Raw genomic sequence first — 14,986 nt, forward strand, 5'->3', positions numbered from 1 at the left:
CTCTCAGACTGAAGAAGTCTCTTGGAGGAGAGACGAAACGTTTCATTAGAGAAGAACCCGTCCAGAGGACCTATACAATTTTTTTTCTTTTTGGTCTTAAAGGAACAGTAACAAAACCAGCTGCTTTGAGAGTTTCACCAGAAAAGTGGTGAAAGAGGAGCTGGTGAAATTAAAATAAGGAGGAGTTCAAACCAAAGCTTTATAGCTTCAGTTATAAAGAAGACTGATAGACTAAGCCAGAGCAGAATGTGTTAAAATATGAATCTTAGTGTGAGAATTTTATGTTTTCATCCGGTTTGGTTTGGTTCTCTAGACTTGGTTCATTCAAGTACTTTTTTGCTGACCCTGTCAGACCTTTATTATTTTATTTATTTGATAAGTTTCTTTTTGGAGTTTTTGCCTGCTCCCTGGGTTTTTTCATGCACAAACCTGACAGTTAGCCTGTTTATTTTCTGTTATTTCTTGACGTCAAGTACAAGTGGCAGATTATTTCACTTAATTTGAGTCTGAATCTCAAATTAAGCTGGATACAAAATTAAGACTCGGGTTAGGTCGACATTTTTTGGCAGCATGTCGACTGCTTATTTACAGAAGCGACAGACAAAAGGCTGGAGATGAATATCGGTAAACATGAGCCGGTGATCTTGTAGCACCACATCATTCATTAAGGACAAGAGCAGGGCCCGTCGGGTTGAGCTTCCTGGTCGCGGCGAAGGGAGGACTTGTTTGCTGGGAAAGGGAGCAGCGGCCAAGTCCAGATGCTGAGGCGCTCCCAGGGGGACGGCATCCTGAGAGCAGACACGGAGGAAGTGCAGTGTGAGAGCCGGCTAGGCTCGGCCCGGATCAGCTCCCTGCGCCGTTCCCTCTCTCCAGCCTGAGCCACATGTGGTACTCATTTACAGCAAGCTTGAGAAGAATAAGAAAGGCGAGGGAAAGGGGGCACGGAAACAATTTTATGACACATCAGTATAAAAGGATTACTCAGTTTTAATAGCAAAAAAAAAAAAAAGATTGGATTTCTTCTTGGAACAAAGATGGAACTAGTTTGTGAGGGTCAGCAGCTTCATTACTTGGTTAAATCAATCAAACACTGTAGATCTAAATATAAACTTTGCTCTCATTTCTCTGCCTTTTTTTTTTTCCTTTTAGGAATCACAGCCGGGTTGTTAATCATTTTCCGCTAACAGCCCTTTGAACGCTCACTGTTGGTTTTCTTATGTTTCATCCTGGAAAACCTTTGACACACAACTGACACCGTGTACAGCCGTGTACAGCTGCGCACTGACTTGTACTTCCAAGCGCCTTCGTGACAAACGCTCGGCTTGTGTGAAGCCCCGGCGCTGTGAGGGTGTCCTCCTGTCCGCGGGAGAGAAGACAAATTATACGTGGAGTCTTGTCGATGGTCTGCACGGTCGCCCGAAAAAGGCGTGTGAAAATATGCAGCATGTCAAAAAAAAAACAAAAAAAACTGAAACCCGTCAGAGCTTTTACGAGGAAAAGACTTCAAAACACAAACGTCTCAATTAAATCCCAGCTCTGCCGACTGCTATTAATCAGCAATAACGCCACGAGCCAAACACAACACAGTGATCAGTGCAAGAACTTAATAAATGAAGGCAGTCATAGTGTTGGAGCTCAACTTCCCATCGGCACACATTTCCTGCTGTCTCAGGGATTCTTTCCACTCTCTTTAGACAGAATTATCAAGGGAAAATCAGGCCTTGAGGAGGACTCGCTCTCCCCCCTGCACCCTCTCCCCTTCCCAAAAAAAAAAAAAAAACTCTTTCCCTGTCTCCCTTTTTCATCTGCAGAGGGAGTAGCCTTGACCACATTCTACACTGAATAGCATCTTTGACACAGATGTGATTTCTTGTAGTCTTCTGCCCTCTAGTGGTTAACCAAATCATTACAGAGTTTTGCTTTTGTTTTTCATTATCAGTGAGCATTGCCAATGCAATGCACACTATTGTGATTCGTTTCCCATCCAAGTCATCTCAACTTTGCCATGCTTCTTTTCCTGCATACTTTATCCTAGAGCTGCCATTGTAATTTATATATGTAAAGCTCCTGTTCCAAATGATGTCTATGCCTTTTGGTGCCTATAAAACCTATTGTTTTTGAAATATTAATGTTTAAAATATTATAATGGCAGTCAATTGAGCCTTGTATTGGTCCAATACTGCCCCATGCTGTACTCAACTTGGTACTGCACGATAGTTTAATAATATTTAAACTCAATAGTTCAGTGTTTATAATACTATTATGATTGTATTTTGATGTTTTACTATAATATTGTCCTAATATTGCTTTACTGTTGCAATATATTTCAAATTAGTGACAACCATTACATTGGCAATGTGGCCTCTTTCTGCACATATATAAACCAACCCCTGGCAGGGTTCTCTGCCACAGCACCAATGGTCTCATGGTTAGTGCCATGGACTTTCATGTGGGAGATCAAGGTTCAAAACCCAGCAACAGCAACTTTAGCAGAAAATCTCTACAAACTTCATATTGCCACACAATTACCCTTATTACAAACACCTGCTGACTTGACAAGCACAAGCTGTTATAGAAAACACATTTGAACTTGGTCACACTTCATTCTGCAAGTCCATTGCTGAAGGCAAAGCCATGCTACATGGCAATGCGCACTTGTTTTTACATTGAAAACCCATGTCTAGTTGTAAAATATTTTTTCTTTTTTTTTGTTTTTTTCTTTTGAAAGGGGGCTCCTGCTGGTCCAAGGCTGCCCACTAATGGAAACCTAGGAGTCATGTCTGCCCAGCCTCAACCACAGCCCTCAGCACCCAACAACCAGCAGAAAGGCCCAGTGAAAGGCCCGGCCATGCAAAGACAGGTTAACCAACAGCAGCACGCCGTCAGCAACGCAGTAAGCACCGTGTAGAGCTCACGTCAGATCGATCGATCTGAAAATCAGCGTTCATAACTCTGAGTTTTCCTTCCAGGACAAAGACAACCCGCATGAACTTAGTCGACACCTTACAAGACCCCCGCCAGGCTATCAGCAGCCGAGAAGCATGGTGGGAGTTCAGCAAGGAAATATCTTCACAGGTACTGGAGTTGACATTGCATATATGCAATTATTACTTTAAGTCTGTACAAGTAACAGCAATAGTAACGCAAGTTTGTTGCATTTTTATTTTTAGGTCAAAACTCGTCCCAGTCTCCCAGCAGTGGGCCTGAGAATAACCCACAGTCCCTTTCTTGCCAGCTGTCGAGTGGCTCTACTTCAAAGATGAACCCTTTACCGTCAGATCGCAGATTTGGTGTCAGGACGGACTGTCACGCCACGTCTTGCGTCGGACAATTCCAGCAGCAGAACTGTCCCAATCGGATCGAACTGAACCAAAATAAGCCGAGGTTCCTGGGGCCAAACGGCCAAGGAAAGTCGTTCGGGATGAACAACGTAGCCGGCGTCCAACACCAGAGAGCAACAGCTGACTTGCATTCCTCCGGGGTGGCACTGCAGGGCCTTGGAGGCTCAGTGACAAATGTCGGCCTGGCCTGGGCTTCGGCCAGCAATCAAATGACAACTGGACTCGGTGCGAGGCGTCTACCAAACCCACTGCAGCCGCAGAGCGTGCAAGACCTGCCAAACCACTCTTATCGACCGCGGAATATCAGCCCACCCAACCACATAGCCCCAGAGATCGGGATGTTCCCTGTGAACCCTTTAATAAGGCTGAGACAAAGCCAGGCCATGATGGGCTGTCCGTCACCAATGAGAAACCTGAACCAGGCCTCTCCTGAGCAGAGAGTACCAGCAGGTAGTTTTACTGAAACCAACCCCAGCAGCTACCAGAACAATAGATCCAACCGTCTGACCTTTGACTTCCTCCCTGAGGGAGACAACACAGTCCCAGGCATCAACGCAGACTCAGACTTCATCGACTCGCTGCTAAAATCCGGCTCTGGAAACGACGACTGGATGAAAGACATCAATCTGGACGAGATTCTGGGCAGTCATTCATAAATCTGGATTACAGATTGCAAAAGAAAAATCGACCTGCAGCTCAAATTGTAGAGTTTGTGTATATAATGTAAAATGAATAAAACTAAGAAATTTTATAAACTCAAAACTATTTGTTATCCGTGTATACTGAATTGTTTTGTATTGTATTTCCTGCGAAAGGATTTTGTCTTTTGATCTCAGTACTTGCATATTTGTTCCTTATATATTCCCCAAGAAACAGCTTTTCATTAATGTCGCCGTTTCATTTTATTATTATTATTTCTCGTAGACTGTATTTCATGCTTTAGTGTTGCTGTTGAGGAATAAAATACAAAACTGGCACTGTGAAAACAAAACAAAGATGTTGCCTTTAAAGACACCTTGCGTTGAGTTTTTTTGCATGACACAGTATTTAGCCCCTGAAGTTTTACCACCACACGCAGAATCTTGCCAGGTTTCCTCTTTATTGTTCAAACATTCTCCTCTGTGGTAGATTTTTAAGCATTTCAAATAAATGTAATCACTTTTTTTTCCTCTTGTGATATTTAATAATTGGTATAGTAATTAGACATTATGTTACTTGTAATTAATAAAATTTATTTGAACAAAGTGTTGCTTTTGTGTGTAAAATTGTGTGAATTGTGGCAAGTCTCTTAAATATAAAGATGTTTTCTTTGGCTTTTTGTATTTGAAGCATATGCACATCACAGGTGCTTAATTAGCAAGCTAATTAAACATTAGGCTTAATTTGGGAGATTTCTAAAAGCACTATGGGTTCAGTGTCTCTGACCCCCTGTGAAAACAGGAGCAACAACAGGTTACCAAAGTGCTTCACCAGTTCGGTCTCTATAGGAAGTGAATTTGATTCAAGTTATCTCAAATATGTATTCAGTTGTTGTGGGGCAGAAGGGACTGCACCCTTTAAGCAGGAATGTTGGCAGGAGTTCTGCCAGTTTGTTCATTTATGTCAAATAATAGATTTGTAATCTGTGTTACTAATTATAATGCATATAACATGGTGGGTTTTAGTATTTCTGAGGTGATCATGTTGTGGCTCTTGCAAATGAAAGGGTTTTAGAAAATGGAGAAAAAAAATCTGAATTCCAGAAGGGAGGGTTGGGGGGGGGTTTGAACATAATTGCATGCATTAACATTCGGCGCCCTCTCGTGGTTTAAGCAAGTAACTGCACCAGTTCTATTATTTTGATGTAATTTTTGCATTTTGTTTTCCATTGTTTCTCTGCTCCAACACACCTGAATGCAACAACTTCTGCAGAACTTGAAGAGGTAATTCAGTTGCTTATGCAAGAGGGTTAAAGCAGGGGAGAAAGTAAAACATGCAGAACAGCAGCCCTTAAGGACCAGGATTGCCCACCTCTGGCCTAGTTTAATAGTTTTGTAAAATTTTCAAACTTGTCACACTAAATATGACCACACAGCTCTCTGATGGCAAGGATTTAGAATTCTGAGAAACTGCAACTGAAAATATCTAGTTATAGTGTCCAACAGTTGCAGGCCTGTGACAAACCACCTTAGGAGGAACCGCACAAAGAGCCCATCATATACATTTTTTTAAATGATTTTATGTTAATAACAAAGAATGTGTAGGGTCCAGCTTAAAAAAACGTCAACAAATGCAAAAGTTTCAACATAATTCTTAAACAAAACATAAAAACACACAAGTAAAATTACCACAAAGTATATACTTTATTTCAGGCCGATTTCAAAGTATCATATGAAGAAATGTATATTGTAACAGATTTTTTTTTCTTTTGTTCTAAAACACATGCACATATCTATCAAAAATGAACAGTCAATGCGGAGTATAAATTCATTTTATGTGCATTTAGAAATCTCTAAATACAAAAATCCTTTAACTTGTGATTAGTTCTAATGCTACGACGAGTCAACGGCTAACGCTCCGACGGTTTGCACACTAACGATACAAAACTGACTTGTGACAAAAAAAATGCTTTATGGTATTCAAAACAAAACTGTAGCCGTGCAATGCGAGCACTGCGGTGTACCAATCATTGTTCTCACAAACACTGTTCATCTAGCTTTAAAACCCAGAACCACAATGGTTCTCAACTGATGGTTTGTGGGCCTTTGACTGGGCGAAGAACAACTTTTTTTTTTTTTACTTTTTTAAAAAGGTACTTTACGTTATTTTTTGATTTCATGTTTGTCAGCATTGTGGAGTTTGTTAGAAAAAAAGTTTTTCTTTAAAATTAAAATGCGACTAATTGGATGTAAAACAGAATATTTCCCAATTAGCCACTTGCTGCTCATTTTGGTTTACTTTTAATCGTTTTTTTTTACGTGTGTGTTGACATACTGTAATATTCTGTTTTACTGTCAGGTTCAAACTGCACCATCTTCTCATTCAATGCATTTGAGAAGATATATTCTTCGATTCGGGTCGTGACTTGTGATGGTGGGGGGAGGGGACTGGTCCCGAAGCCAAACCAGTTGAGAACCACTGCATTTACACACGGTTTGATCAGTAAAAATCAGCCCTAAACATGAAGTTTCTCACAAAGAATAATAGTAATAATAGAAAAAAACAAGTTCATGTCCTCTAAATCTAAGTTAAATGTTTTGTGTTCCATTGAGTTGATGCTACTTTACTCTCGGCCGGCACCAGAACCGGTGAGACGTCCTGCGAGGCGTCAGACCAAGGGCAACGGCACAGCAGGCTGATTACTCAAAGGTTACTGCAAAGATGGGAGTTATCTTGTAAACATAAAACGATTAGGAGGGTTGTCAGTGTATTGTCTCCACTGCGGCCGTAGGAGTCTCTTAAAGTATGTAAACATGCAAGTGCTGTTCAAGGATCACCTGCTTCTCTGTTCGGAAAGCTCATCTTCAAAAATCTCAGGGTTAGTCATTCAAAACAACCATGTAAAAAAAAAAAAAAGAGAAGAAATCTCTTAGCTAGAACTAGTCAGATGTCATTAACACTCAAACAGACGTAAATCATCTCATTAGCTTATACAGTCAATTCATAGAGGCTGGTTTACAAAAAGAATCAGGCGCCGTCTCGACTCTGAAGGTGGAAGCAACGTTAAAAAAAAAAGTTCAAATACATTTTTTTGGGGAATTTGTCGTGACAATTCCTGACGGAAATATTTGATTGTGTTTTTGATGCATTCCATAAAAAAAAAAAAACAAGTCATCAACCTCTACTTTACCCTCAACGTGACTCCAAAACATGCTTTAAGCTTTCTGAGCTGCAGTCGAAAAAAAACCTTTTTTTTTTCCTTTTAAAAAACACTCAACACAGCATCACACTGGGGTTCAGCGCCCTCTGCAGGAAGGTCCAATTCCTCTATACTGTCACATGCTTCAACTGATCTGAGCTACGGTGTCTGCCTGCTTTTGTTTTTTTTCATGGTTTTGTTTTGGTTAATGTTAAAAGCTGATTGTGATTTAAAAAATACAATAACACTAATAAGTATATATAGTAAAGCAACAATAAGAAAAATCATTTAAAATGTTTATACTCATAAAAACAAGATGCCAGAACATTATGTATTGTGAGTCTTGAAGCGATGTGTTGCGATACCAGTTAAAAAAAAGTTTCAATTCATCTTCTAAAAACAAAATAAAGGCTATTCCATCTAATCTATCACGTGTAACTAGTTAAACGTGTAACAAGCTAAAAATAAAACACTAAAAAGATAACAAGTGAAGTGTGGGTTAGGCCCTGATAAGAATGAGATACAAGGAAGCTAGAGGTTATAAAAAAAATCCCCAAATCACCTTACGCTTTAAAAAAAATACATAGTTTTTGATTATTAAACATTAAAAAGAACATGCGGCTTATATTCATTAACACAGCCCGATGCTTAGTGTCGCTTTATAGAAAACTGGGTAGATATTTGTGTCGCTCGCGTCAAAAATAATACATCTGAAGGCACTTGATCTATCAAAAGGTTTAATTTAGACTAGCTGGCACAGCCAAGCAGCAATGTAGTCAACCCCAGGTTCGAACCCCCACCCCCCACCCCCCCAAAGCAAAGCCAACTTCTCCAAATTAAGCCTCGTGTTACCTTCACTCCAAATCAGTATTGTTCGTTTTACTCCTAATACATCATTTTTGGTTATTCAGGTGTTTTTTTAAAGAAATTTGAGGCCATATATAAAGCTATAAAACTAAATGCAGTAAACACAGTTATGTAGTGCTGCTTCGCGCTATACTGCGAGACAAACAGGCTCCAATGATTCCGGGTGACGAGCAATAATAACGGTAGTCTTTGCGGAGGAGGAACACCTGCCCAGGTCAGCTGTGCTCTGGGTAAAAGAAGCCCTAGATTCACCGACAAGGCCTGCGAACAGTTTAGGGGCCCTTGCATAATTGTCTGTTCATAGGCCAGCCTTGAAGACACAGACAAAATTAAGAGACAAAAAAAAAAAAAAAAAAAAAAAAAAAAAAAAAAAGAAAACACCAGAGAAAAGAAGAGAACAATACTGCCTGCGAAGAGGTTAGCCTTCCACGCTGAGAGGCACAGAAGTTCAGAGAGGCTCCGCTGAAATGTCTGGTCAAAAAGCAAATCCTTCACAGATGAGAGCAGGCTGAAGTCCAGAGGGCAGAGACAGAAGTTCAGAGCCAAAGGGGAGTACGCCGCGCCGCGCTCCCGCCCCTCTACAACCACGTGAGGAAGCTCCGCCCCTCTATAACCACGTGAGGAAGCTCTCCTTGTCGATCTTGGTGGCGGCGAGCACAGACTCCATGTCGCTGAGGATGTCGGAGCTCAGGGGCTCCTGCAGGCTGGGCATCAGCTCCTCGCCTTCCACCGCCATGCTCTCGCCCTCCAGGGTGCCCAGGTCCACGTCTGTTCCTGGGATGGCATCCAGGTAGTCAGGGAAACGGCTGGGCTGCGTCGCCATGGAGGGTGGAAGTTGGTCCCCTGGTGACCAGAAGAAAAATGATGTTGATGATAATAATAACAATAATAACAATAATAATAACAATAATACCAATAATAATAATAATAACAATAATAACAACAATAACAACAACAACAATAACAATAATAATAATAATAACAATAATAATAACAATAATAACAACAATAATAACAATAATAATAAAAAACTGAACTGAATTGAGCATCCACTTAATGGTCAATGCAATGGTGTCCAGTCTTTGTTCTCTTGATAGAAAACTGCTAAGAAAACTATCCTCTCTCATTTACTGAATCCAGAAACGAAACTTGAATCTGAATTCTTTCAAGTTCATCTCAAAATACACATTCTGTGGTGAGTTCAGAAATCTCCAGGACACGGTTATCAAAATAAGCAAAAGCGAGTGTCTGAGATGGTTTGGAGCTGCTTGTGGTGTGGAAGGATTTTTAGAGTGATATTACATTAATTGCAGAATCTTCCTCAGCGAGAGGCTGTGGTTGTTTTGCAGGCCACAGGACTGCCAGATCTCAGCCATATCGACCTGATCTGTTTTTGCTTTTAACTGCGCACGTTTAAAAACACACTACAGTCCTTTTATTTTTAATGAACAAGGAGAAGAATACACGACAAGTATTACTCACCTGTATCCATTTCATCCACACTGTTCAGGAAGTCATCTGGAGTGCGAGGAACACTGTAGCTGCTCATACTCAATCCACTGTCGGTGCTCTCATCCCTGGAGTGGTAGGTCCCGCTGGAAACCAGGAAGAAAAAAAAGAAAAAGAAAGAAAATAAGAAATGCAGATTATAAACAGTCCTCAACAATTACAATCAAACTGATTATGTTAAATATAAATAGGAAGCTGTTTGAATTGATTCGATCTTGGGGTTTGATTCTCTGAAACCAAATGAATTAAATAAATGTGGCAAACTTGGTTATTTAAAGCACAAAAGCATTAAAGCAAACAGACTTACAGCAAGCTCTAAGACCATCTGCATGGAAACCTTTACACCCGAGTCAGGATTCAGACATCGTTTTATTGTCTGTTTAATCATTTTTATATTTCCGTACAAATTTTGAAATCCGACTTTCAAAACATCGAAACATTCAGCTCAGTCAGTAAACGAGCATTAGAGCTTTTAGTTTCTTTTATTTTTTGTCATTTCTATACTTTAAGTAATTTTCCTCATAAAAATACATTCAGATCTGTTCAAATATTTCAAAATCAGTTCCCTTTTTTCATATCTTCAATATTTTTGATGCATAATTTATATGGTGCGGTATGAGGCGTGCTAGTTGTTAGCCTCTCCGATGCCAACGCCAGCCTATCCATACTAGTCGCTAGCCTCTCCAATGCTGATGCCAGGTATCCATGCTAGTCGCTAGCCTCTCCATTGCTAAAGGCAGCCTATTAATACTAGTCGCTAGCCTCTCTAATGCTGATGCCAGGTATCCATGCTAGTCGCTAGCCTCTCCAATTCTAACACCAGCTTATCCATACTAGTCGCTAGCCTCTCCGATGCCAATGCCAGCCTATTCATACTAGTCGCTAGCCTCTCCAATGCTAATGCCAGGTTATCAATGCTAGTCACTAGCCACTCCAATGCTAAAGGCAGCCTATCCATACTAGTTGCTAGCCTCCCCAATACTAATGCCAGCTTATCCACGCTAGTCGCTAGCCTCTCCGATGCTAACGCAAATGAATAGTCTCCTCCTCATTTGCCAGCACTGGCCTCTCAGTTGCCAGGGCCAGCTGCTCAGTTATTGGTGCCGGCCTATCATTAATCAGATCAATATCTGGCTTAGGAACAGAATATAATAGATATAAGTTCCTGATACAAGGATGTAGCAACCACTGGTTGTGCAATAGTCTTAATTTTGGCCCTCATACCATGCCGTCATTTTTCACGTCGACATGTACAAATATTCATATTCATGCATAATTTTTTTTCTTCTCGTGCTTCGTTTGGCTTGTTGCTAGTGTTAAGCTATATAGTAAAATTACCTCACATTTTGCTAAAGTTGTGCAACTTTTAGCTTTTATTTTGCAACATGCACTTTTCAGCTCACTTTCAGATTTTTCAGAAAATTTCCGCAAAGTCATTCATTTTTGCAGAAAACGTTTCTCTAGTACGCATGTGAATGACAACGGTGACCACAGTGACACAAATGAAACAGAGCTTCACTTTTTCACCCTTTATTGCGGAACACAGGAAAAAAAAGCAACAATGAAAGGGACAACAGAGACAAAGGGAGAAAAGAAGACATTTGACAAGCCTATACTAATTAGCAGAAAAATATGTAGGCAGAGTATGGCAGAGGCAGGATGAATGAGGCCTTTGTGAAAAGCAGGGAGTGAAGGGAACAGGAGGAGGAGGGGAGATTAGGTCGGCCTGTCTACTGACTGGACCACATGTTCTCATGGCCTGTTTGCTATTCAGCTCTTTCCACACTGTCTGCTCTGAGAAGAACTAGAGCTTCAACTGTTCAGAATAATACACCAGAATGATAAAAAATCCTCCTGTAAGTTCACAACCGCAGCTGTTTCTGATCCAAGTTTAGTACATCAGCTTTCTCTGTCAGTTATAAAAGTTTTAACCAAAAAAAAAAGTTGCTTTCATAATACGCACCACCATTTTGGTTTGATTTACCTTTATTGCAGCAGTTGCACACCAGAGGTCATTATTTTGCGGTAAACTATAGCTTATCTGAAAGTCTGTATGAGTCATTACCATGTGAGGAGGCGTTAAGCCAGGAGACAAGCTTTCTGTTTTTATAACTTGGGTAATTCGCCTCTCAGCAGCGCTCGGGCTCAAACAGCCGAGCACTTATCCGGGACACGAGCAGCAGTTTTCAGCAGGCCGACCGGGCTCTGCTTCCTGCACAGAGGACATGTCTGGAGACTGACAGGCACTGACCTGTTGAGGAATGGGTCAGAGCTGTTAGCGGTCATGGTCCGAGCGTCTTGGGCCAAGGGGGAGGATACGGGGTTTGTGCCGCCGTCTTGATCCATACTGGTGGGAAGCTGGTTCCTCAAAGCAAGTTCCTGTGGACGAGCGACAAAATCCTGAGCAAAACCTCGACAGAAACTGAATAAAAAAAACATAAGAATTGATGGATTTTAATAAAATGTGCAGAAAATCATCAGGTGTTCATCTACAAATGATGAAATTTTGGACTCAACCCGATTCAAGATGGCCGCTACCGCAACTAAACACAAAAATAGAAGTCAGCCACTGTTAGACACTGAGCTAAAATTAGGTGAGGTAGTAGCTGAGAGTCATTCACAACATGTATTCTAACCACTACACAGTGTGCACAATATTTACCCAAGACTTTGGTTTTAACTGTTGGCATCAACTATTTTTGTCTGTTAGCAAAATATCGCATAAACAACTGTAGCAACTTTAATAAAACTCTTAAAATGTAACCATTGGATGCGCATTTAAAGTTAAATTTACTAAAGAGTCAACCAAATTCAAGATGGCTGCTACAGCTAAAATATAGTCAGAGGTCTAGAAATTTCACGGATGAGAAAAGTACTTCAGTAAAAGTCATATAACTGTTCACCAAAATCAGGAAAGTAAAAGTAACCAAACTGGTTCCACTAAACCAAGTTGAGTAAATTAAGGCGATATACAAATATTCTTCCTTCATTTTTACTCTACTGGGTTTAGTGGGACCAGTTGACGTGACTTGGTTGAGTAAACTCAACACTTCATTTTTCAGAGTGCATAAACAATTTGGACTGATTTAAATTTGTAATGAGTAGCTTGGTGTTAAAACCTAAAGTGCCTGTGACATGCATGTTCTTCAAATACAAAAAAATCAAAGAAAACATCTTTATATTTAAGAAAGTTGGAATAATTCACACGATTTAACCCATTTTGGCCCATAACTGGCATATTTTCTTATGAACTTGGCTCAGCCTAGTGCTGGGCGGTATACCGTTTTGTACCGAAAACTGGTTTTTATTTTTGTGAAATGACTTTTCTGAATACCTGTGTAAATAGCCTGAACACGTGCGGAATGCTTTGTCGCGGCCGCTGTTTCCCTGGGGACACGTTCCCTCGCAGCACCGCTAAGCATGTTAGCATGCTAACGTTATTGTTGGAACAATGGTGGCGGGTGGTGTGTTTCAGCTGCTTATATGGTCTGAAGTAACATCCCGTTTTCAACATCGCTGAATAGTAAACAACCCTTCAGTAACGTGCACAATTAGATTTAACACGCTACGTTATAATGGAGACGTTATTGCATGGAGACACTAGCGTGCTTCTATTGTGAAAAGCCTGGGGAGAAGTAGTTTTGTAGTGTAGCAGAGTTGAATGGTGTGTAAGGTGAGTCGTCCTTTTAAGTTTTATTAATATGCAACGATAGACCAGATAATGATTTTTTTCTCAACCCTTCATGATCGGACCTAAATGCAACAACCAGGCAAAGAAGAAAAGATGTACAGAAACAGTCATACAGAGGTACAGTAAAAGAAAAATGTCAATAAGCAAAGTTTGTACATTTTATTATCAGTTGAGCTGTGTGGAAAAAAATACTGTCAAATACCGTGAAACTGGTGTAATTGTTGAAAATACCGTGATATAAAATTTGGGTTATACCGCCCAGCTCTAGCTCAGCCAAAGTGAAACAGGAAGTGACATCAAAGGGGAACTCTTTAACAAAGAAAATTCTCTGGTCTTTGTTTATTGAAACAATATTATTTGAACTCTGACTCTTCATCTCTGATAGAGACTCAAAATAATCTTAAGAAACATCAGATTCTTCTCTACAGTCTGGGTTGTTGGCTGTTGTAGCACTGTTCTATTCACATGCAGACATTCCCCTTTGACATCACTTCCTGTTACTTCACAGGCAAATATCTCAACAACTGTTCATCTCAGCGACATGAAATTTCTTTTGCAATATTTTATCAATGTCCTCTTTCTAAAAAAACATTCATATGTATTACAAAGATTTGACGTCACAGGCACTTTAAAGTAAAGAAGTAAAAGTATAATTTTTAAAGTTTTAATTTTTACGAAATGAAAGTAAAATTAACGATTCAAAAAATACTTTGTAAAATTACAAATCCTCAAAAGAATCACTTTAGTACTGTAACTAAGTACATCACTGAATATAGTACATTTGCCAGCACATAGTGAGTAGTAGCCAAGAGCCATCACGCCTTCAAACAGGGCGGTGGGCGATATGCATTCTTCCAAAAAATACGAGGCCTTTAAATAAAAGATGGATCAGCTGCCTGATACCTCTTTAGTCAAAGTGTGAAACCATTGTTTTCTTGTTTGAAGTTTCATGTTACGCAATGCTCTACCTGCAGCCAGAAACAATTGTTTTCTGTTCTGTATCAGATACAACTGAGGATATAATAGTCAGATAGTTCTTTTTCTTTTTTCCACCTCCTGCACCACAATTCCTTCAACAGGACTTTGACATCGTATGACTTGTGCCACAATTTTAAAGATTTATTTAGATGTTTACAGGGAAAAGAACAAAAAGGAAGGCAGCCAGGTCATTAAACCTTAGTAACTAACATCACGGCACAGTTACCTCATTTCTAAGCATCTGGCCATTTAGCTGACAAACAGGTTCTGTCAAACCGGAAGTCACTGATGTGTCAAACGAGACCTAATTGTCACGTCAAAGACAGGATGTTGCCGACCTTGTTTCTGGTATTATTGTTAAGTCTGTTCTGTGAAGTTTTTTCCACTGTTTAACTGAACACAATACTTTTATTTCTCCTAGTGGGAAAGTTCAATTTCCCATCTGCCACTGGAAGGCACATTTCCTATTTAAAGATGGGGGTGAGATTAGTGGCACCATACACTCCCATGACCAAAACGGTTCGTATAACAGATTTCAGTGTTTCCCCTACCATTATACAGGCGGGAACAGGTCTCCAGTTCACCAGAGACACATGGACAGGACTCCAATTCACCAGAGACACCTGGACAGGTCTCCAGTTCACCAGAGACACATGGACAGGTCTCCAGTTCACCAGAGACACCTGGACAGGTCTCCAGTTCACCAGAGACACCTGGACAGGTCTCCAGTTCACCAGAGACACCTGGACAGGTCTCCAGTTC

At 40.4% G+C, this 14,986-nt stretch overlaps 2 protein-coding genes across 2 annotated transcripts in view; one reads left to right on the top strand and one right to left on the bottom strand.

Annotated features, from left to right (window-relative positions):
• Positions 1-4,586, top strand: part of maml2 (mastermind like transcriptional coactivator 2) — a 62,811-nt gene extending 58,225 nt beyond the window's left edge. Inside the window, exons 3-5 of the mRNA XM_014012782.1 lie at positions 2,729-2,893; positions 2,970-3,075; positions 3,171-4,586. Coding sequence (XP_013868236.1) covers positions 2,729-2,893; positions 2,970-3,075; positions 3,171-3,997 — 1,098 coding nt within the window. The 3' untranslated portion in view covers positions 3,998-4,586. The remainder of the gene's footprint in view (positions 1-2,728; positions 2,894-2,969; positions 3,076-3,170) is intronic.
• A 1,073-nt stretch (positions 4,587-5,659) lies between these two features.
• The window catches only part of yap1 (Yes1 associated transcriptional regulator), a 39,239-nt gene continuing 29,912 nt past the window's right edge, over positions 5,660-14,986 (bottom strand). Inside the window, exons 6-8 of the mRNA XM_014012784.1 lie at positions 11,807-11,934; positions 9,529-9,641; positions 5,660-8,889 (exon numbers count right to left, since the gene is read on the bottom strand). Coding sequence (XP_013868238.1) covers positions 8,654-8,889; positions 9,529-9,641; positions 11,807-11,934 — 477 coding nt within the window. The 3' untranslated portion in view covers positions 5,660-8,653. The remainder of the gene's footprint in view (positions 8,890-9,528; positions 9,642-11,806; positions 11,935-14,986) is intronic.

The sequence above is a fragment of the Austrofundulus limnaeus genome, unplaced genomic scaffold (assembly GCF_001266775.1).
Source record: "Austrofundulus limnaeus strain Quisiro unplaced genomic scaffold, Austrofundulus_limnaeus-1.0 Scaffold94, whole genome shotgun sequence".
NCBI lineage: Eukaryota > Metazoa > Chordata > Actinopteri > Cyprinodontiformes > Rivulidae > Austrofundulus > Austrofundulus limnaeus.